At 54.7% G+C, this 6,697-nt stretch overlaps 1 protein-coding gene across 4 annotated transcripts; it reads left to right on the top strand.

Annotated features, from left to right (window-relative positions):
• Positions 1 to 254: 254 nt before the first annotated feature.
• On the top strand, positions 255 to 5,780 carry LOC135879116 (probable N-acetyltransferase camello). 4 transcript variants are annotated; one of them, XM_065404968.1, is made up of 3 exons: positions 255 to 331; positions 4,102 to 4,748; positions 5,381 to 5,780. In XM_065404968.1, the coding sequence occupies exons 2-3, from the start codon at positions 4,108 to 4,110 to the stop codon at positions 5,388 to 5,390; spliced, it is 651 nt and encodes a 216-aa protein (XP_065261040.1). In that variant the 5' UTR covers positions 255 to 331; positions 4,102 to 4,107; the 3' UTR covers positions 5,391 to 5,780. The 4 variants fall into 4 exon arrangements, with proteins under 4 accessions (XP_065261040.1, XP_065261037.1, XP_065261039.1 ...); XM_065404966.1 differs by lacking the exon at positions 255 to 331 and adding exons at positions 539 to 552; positions 1,891 to 1,967 and having other exon boundaries at positions 4,102 to 5,780; XM_065404965.1 differs by having other exon boundaries at positions 4,102 to 5,780.
• The last annotated feature ends 917 nt before the right edge of the window (positions 5,781 to 6,697 follow it).

Genomic DNA, 6,697 nt, shown 5'->3' with positions numbered 1-6,697 from the left:
GCTCTAAGGGCTTGGCAGGGCCTGTGCCCATCCCGGGGTGTGACTGTACCATGTTGCTGGGGCGCTGCCAACAGCCAGGCCTGACCCACGCTGGGACCCCACTGGAGCCGCCTGTCAGTGCGGGGGCAACTCCCAATAGCCCTGCGCTCCTGCCCCTCGGTCATACAGCAGGCTACACCCGGACACTTGCCCAGCGGCTAATAACACCGGGGCTCAATTCATTCTCTCCTCTGTAGGACACACAGGCGTGCCAGGCACTTCACAGAAAGCAGGCGGCCGGTTCCTGGGCTGAGGCGCTGAGCCGGCACTGGGGTCAGCATTGCAGAGCCTTGTGAGTCTGACTGAGGTCGCTGGAACTCTGCATGGGTTCATGGGTCTGGTTGGGGCCTAAATGCTGTGGGATCCTTCCCTTTCAGTTGTAACCACTGCCTTACTATTGCATTAACAAGGGGCTGCTTATTTGCATTTCACTGCTGTTTTTTATTTAACGAGGTGGGGAAAGAGAACAATTAACTGAGCCCAGTTACAGAAAGAAGCTCACACTGCACGGAGGTGAGTAACTGCAGTGTCAGGGCTGAGCCCCCGGATAGCTTCTGATCAGTGAAATGTGCCGCACAGGGTGCAGCTCCGGACAGATTCTCCTGAGCATGTGGAGATTATTTTGAATCTCCTGTATTTTTGTTCCCCGGCAGATTTTTCCCAGCCTGAGTGGTGGCTGCACTCCAGAACGAATCCCCGTTATGGGCCAGCTCTCACCTCTCTGGGTGGAAAGCCACTGGCGGCTTTGTAAGGTGTGGGGGAAGGAGCTGAGCTCAAGCGTGGAGACCCGTAGGAAGCCACATGGGAGTGAGATCCAGAGGTAGGGGGCTTCTTGCTTGGGGAGGTCTTGCAACCTTAACTGATACTTGCAAACTCCCATCATAGGAGTGCAGGTTTGAGCCTGGCTTACGTTCTACTTCTAGGCATTACTAGAGCACTGGTCGCTGCCCCACCTAGGCCCCTGCAGTGGGGATGGAGCTCTAGCTGATCAGGTGGGGTTTTATTTTGCTGTGATGGGAGGCCAGGAGCCTCCTGGAATTTTTCCCCTGCTCTCCCCCCTCCCCAGGCTTCATTCTCTGCCTCTGTGTTGTGGCTGTGTGCTCCCTCTCTCCCAAGGTGACCCCACCCACTCTGTCCCGAGCCTCGGCCAGAGGGCAGCTGTCACTCGAACCCTGGGAGGTGCTAATATAACCCTCGTTGCACCTGCAGCACATTCGGCCCTGGGGCAAACGAGAGAGCAAAGGATGAGCTCGGGTCCTGGAGAACATGGATCCCCATTGGGATCACGCTGCCTGTAGCCCACCTGGGTGTTCTGGAGTAGGAAGTTTTAGGGCAGGGGTAGTCAATAGGCAGACCGCAGGCCCAATCTGGACAGCCAGGCGCTTCTGAACGGACCACAAAGGTCAAAGGGGCTGAAGCAGAGCCGGGGCTGTGTGTGTGGAGCCGGGCCCCCCAGCAGAGAGCAGGCGGCTGGGCCGGGTTGCAGGGTGCAGTGTCCCCAGGTGGCTGCCCCCACCAGCTCTCTCGGCCGGCCGGCAGCAGCGCAGACACTGGCATCCGGGCCCAGTGAGTGGGGCAGCGGGAGCCTCTCCAGGTGGGTGGGGGGGGGGGGGGCGCGATTGGGGGGTTATATTCCTGATGTCTCGATCCTGCAATGGGGAAAGTCTGAGGCTGGCTCTGACTCTGAGCAATGAGCAGCTGCTTTTCTCTGTCACTTCAGTCACCCTCCCATTCCCTCTGCTCATTGGCCTATTCACCCACCCCCCCCCCGAGATCACTGTCCCCCACTCTGTTCTGGTGGGGGCAGAGTGAGAGTTTGTCAGGGTCACACTGTGTCTGTTTTACCCCCAGCCCCATGTGAGAGGAGAGGAACTGTAGCTGCAATCCATTGCCTTTCCCAGCTTAGATACAAATCGGGGGCATAACAGGTAAAACTGAAAGCTATTTGGTTACTGGTAGCCCAGAAACCTGCCCTCACTGAGAGCTTCCTCTTGCACCAGTGACGTCCATGGGAGTTTTTCCATGGACTTTAAAGGGAGCCAGATCCGAGTAGGGCGCTGTGAAACGTTCTGTTTTGACAGGAGCGTGACCACGTCTGAATAAATGGTGGCAGATCAGATTTGATGCCGTTAACTCAGATGATTTGGATCTTGTGCCTGGAGTTGGGATCAGCCTGGGGTTTAATAGATGCGTAGCAGATAAAATAATGTCCTAAAGGAAAATAAAATAGAAATGTCATAAATAACAGGGAACAATAAAGGCAAACATTTGAACTGGTAGAAAAATTTTTGAACAAAGGTGTTTTTTAATGGAAAAGTGGGCTTCTCTGGGAAATGGAAAAAGTGAAAGTTGGTTTTTTTTTCAACTGTGCCATTTATTTTTTCAAAATTTTGTTATAAACATTAATGATGGGATTATGAAAAATGTTTGTTTACTGAAAACCCAGTTTTTCATTAAGTGAAAACATTTCTGTGCTGTGTTTTGGTTTTAAAACCAATCACAAAAATAGCAAGAAATTGTTCGATTTCAGAGCTGGTGAAATGGAGACAACTTTGATTTTTTGTCACCAATTTTGTTTTTAAATTGTTAACCAACTCTTGAGAAAATAAAGTAGCAAAAAACCCAAATAAAATAATAACGTGGGAATAATATAATAAAATTACAATAAAAAGAAGAATGGAGTCTAATCCTATGATACAATAATGTAACACAAAGTAGATTAAATAAAGGCTTGATCCTGAATACACTTATTGCCTCGGGCCCCAATCCTGCAAATACTTCTGCCCATGCTTAACTTTACTGTCATGAAATCAAGGGGACTTCAAGGTAGTAAAGTTGAGCACAAAAGTGTTTGTAGAATTGGGTGCTAACTTAATAACATTGGCCATAATCCTGCAAAGACATAAGCATATGCTTCATGTATACACTCTGAATAGTCCCATTGCTTCAGCGAAGCTACCCGCAGCGTGTAAATCTGATCACACGTGTGCATCTTTGCAGCATAAGGGCCATTGTCTAGTCTAGCTCCCCTTCCCACTCCCCTTCTTCCGTCCTTTGAAGCCCTGTCCTGTGACCGTAGCAGAGAAATGCACCGGTCGGTCGGTAGTTGTGATCAGGAGTGTCAATGTCCTCGAGAACTGACTGTATCCCGCGGTGTACAGCTTCAGCAGCCTGTATTCCCTCAGGATTGACCAAGCAAAATCCCTCCCAGTACGCCGACCCCCGAGTGGGTTGGTTTTATTTCTCACTTAATGCTCTAAAACTCTAAGCAATGGCCACAGGCTGTATCGCCCAGCACTGAATGTGTTTGTTGAACAGCGGCGCTTGCAGTGTGAAGTCTGGACCTTGACCCAGAAATTTGGACCTTGATACAAACGAATTGAGGACCCCGCTTTAGTGTGTGCGAACGTGGGCAGGGAAGGGGGCAGCTGGGGGTGCTGCTGTGGGGGGATGAAAAGGAGGCTGGTACTGGGGTGGAGCTGAGCCGGCGTCCTGCGTCCCTGTCTCTGTTCTGTTGCTGCGTCTGTCACTGTCTCGCTTTAGCCCGTTCACCTCAACCCTGCCTTAGCTTCCCCATCTGTGAGGAGGAGGCGATAGTTCCCTGCCTCCGCGGCTGTGGGGCGCTCGGGCGCTGTGCTGATGGGTCAGAGGGAAGCCTGGAAGTAGGCAGTGCAGTGATATGGCACCGGACTGGGAATCACGCCCCCGGGATCTCGGCCTGCTCCTGACACTTCCCTTCTCTGGGTCTCTCTTTTCCCCCTGACCCGGAGTCTGTTTAAACTGTCAGCGCTTTGGGACTCGTAATGTAGGTCCATGCGCAGCGTTTAGCCGTGTGAGGCCCTGGTCTCAGATGGGGCTCTAGGAGCTACACCCGCTAGTGCTCGCAGCCCCTCTGAGGGAGAGGTGACTACATGCACCTTTCGTCTAGCTGGGGAAACTGAGGCACGAGAGGGGGCAATGACTTGCCTGAGGCCAGAGAGGGGGCTGATGGCTTGCAGGCCTGTGCTCATTGCTCTGCTGACCCACGGCCTTGTGCTGAGCTGTTGTCTCCTCTCTCTCCAGGGCGCCATGGCGGACTATCGGATCCGCGAGTACAGAGACGAGGACTACGAGGCGGTGCGCGAGATGTTTGCCACTGGGATGAGCGAGTACGTCCCCGCCCTGTGCATGCACGTGCTAAAGCAGCCCTGGGTGATCCTGGTACTGGCCTGCACCTTCTGCGTTCTGCTCACCAGCTCCAAGTCCCTCCTGCTGCCCATCCTGGCCGTCACGCTGCTACTGGCTATGGGGCGGCAGCTGCTCGGCTACTTCTGGACCATGTATATCGAGCACTGCTTAAAGGAGGACCTGCTGGACATCAGGACGACCTACATGGGTAGCAAGGGCTCCTGCTTCTGGGTGGCAGAAGCGGATGAGTGTGTGGTGGGCACCGTGGCTGCCAGGCCATCTGATGAGCAGGAGGGGGAGCTGATGCTGAAGCGGATGTCGGTGCGGAAGGACTACCGGGGGCTGGGCGTTGCCAAGGCGCTCTGCCAGGCGGTGATCTGCTTCGCCGAGCAGCAGGGCTGCCGCGCCGTGGTGCTGAACACCCTGATGGTGCAGGACGAGGCCCGCCTGATGTACGAGCGTGTGGGCTTCGAGAAGTACCGTGACGACGTGCTGCCCACTGTCTACGGGAGACTGGCCAACGTCACCATCTCCAAGTACAGGTACGGCGTCCCCCGCAGGAGCTGACGCGGGAGCGGACTCCGCGCTGCTGCCAAGGGCTGGAACCAGTATCTCCTCCTATTCCCTCGCCCCGGAGCATACAGAGCGCAGAGGGTGAGACGCAGCTGACCGGTCACCTTGCAGAGCGCTGGCCTGAACAAAGTGGTGTCTCGCTCTCGCTGGCCTATGCTACCGATGTCTGATTGCTCTGTGCAGTGGGGGAGAGCCAACCTGATCCGCTTTGGCCTGTTGCCTGGCTGCCTTCTCGAGGCGCAGATGGTGTGTGCTGGCCTGACAGACCCCACTGACATTGTCCCGCTGACCTCCGGCCTTGTCTGCACCAAGGGCTGGGAGCTGGGCGGCCGGAGCTGGGCCTGGTGCGTTTGAGGCTTTTTCAGTACGCTGCCTTGACGCAGCAGTTCAGACTGGTTCCTCAGGTTGAGCGCGTTGGGCTCCGGGGAGTCTGCGTGCACAGGAGACTCGCCCAGCCTCGGCAGGGAGGTTTCCATGCTCGTCACTGGGACGGGATGACTCTGGGGGGTGGGTCATGGTGAGATGCTGGTAAGTCACTGGTTCAAACCCAGGTCACATGGTTAGATTCAACGCCATTCCCACGTGCATTGTGTTCTTTCAGTGGCCTTTGAGGAGACCAAGTGGTCTTGGAGCGGGGTATCACACCTGGATCTAACTGGATGGGGTGTCGTCATCAGCGTCAGAAGCCCTAGAGTGAGTGGGCCATGGGGACTGAAGTCCCCTCCTGTTTGGAGGAACCTCTTTGTAACCAAAACCTGTCTCCACCCCTGTCCATCCAGCCCTTCTTCCTAGCATTAAATCCACCTAGAAATCCGACCAGGCATTTGTCATTCTCCCCAGCAGGCTGCTTGCGGGCTGGTGTCCCTCCATCCGGCACTCAGTTGAGCATGCTGCCTAGGCAGCGGCTCCGGGAGCTGGGAGGCCCAGCTCTGGGCCCGTGCTGCGTTGCTGTTGTGTTGGTGTTGTGGAAGTTTGGTGAATAAAGAAATTGCTACATCGCTTTCTGATGCAAGTGTCTCTCTTCTGCACCCTACTACCGTTGCCCCCCCTCTGCCTTGGGTGAAGCGTAAGAAGAGCCCAGAGAGTGGAAACGTCTTGTAACGGGTTGTGTGTGCGATATGTAACACCACAACGAGCGGCAACAGGGTGAATAGCACATCCCCTTCTCGTAGGGCATAAACAAGAGAACAGCCACTGTCATGGAAAGGCAACGCAGTTAAATCTGCTTGGGAAAGTATTTCCTCTTAGTGTGCAGTTAGCCTGTGGAACTCATTGCCACTAGATAGACTGGATGGTCCGAACGGTCCTGTCTGGCCTTGGAATCTCCCTAGGAAGCTCTAAGTATCATTGAGGCCACAGGCTCATCAGGGATCAAAAAGGGCTTGGCCCCATAGGGATAAGGAGAGCAGCCAGTGTGACAATATGTATATCACTAGCTGCTGCGACAGACACACACTTCCCCATTACTGCTACAGCAGGAAACCCCAGATGCAGCGCATTTGGAGTTGCCTGGGATGCAACTTGTGCATGTTTCACACAGCCCCAAAGTCCCTTCCCCACAACCAGCTCTGGGCACGCTCAGACCCACTGGTCCTGCCAGGCTCTCAGCCCCTGGTGCAAGACTCTCCCCCAACTCAAGTGACTCGGGTGCTGGGAATTTCTCTGTCTGGCTCTTCCCTGGTTTTCCCCCCTGATCTCTCTTCTCTGGCATTTTCTGCCCTTGTGTTACCCAGCGGGCAGACAGCTCTCCTGTCCCTCCCAAGAGGAACTCGCCCAGCTGCGGAGTGCAGGGCCGTCCTTTATCACTCCTGCGGCCCCTCTCCTCCTGTGACCCTCTGTTTTTAGTTTAGAGGTGAAGGTGGCTTAACTTTACAGGTAAGACTAAGATCCCAGATTGCCACCCTGCAGAGGAGTGTCT

The sequence above is a fragment of the Emys orbicularis genome, chromosome 5 (assembly GCF_028017835.1).
Source record: "Emys orbicularis isolate rEmyOrb1 chromosome 5, rEmyOrb1.hap1, whole genome shotgun sequence".
Lineage (NCBI taxonomy): Eukaryota > Metazoa > Chordata > Testudines > Emydidae > Emys > Emys orbicularis.
Note: the sequence above shows the minus strand (reverse complement) of the source record. Positions and strands in the feature narration are given on the sequence as shown.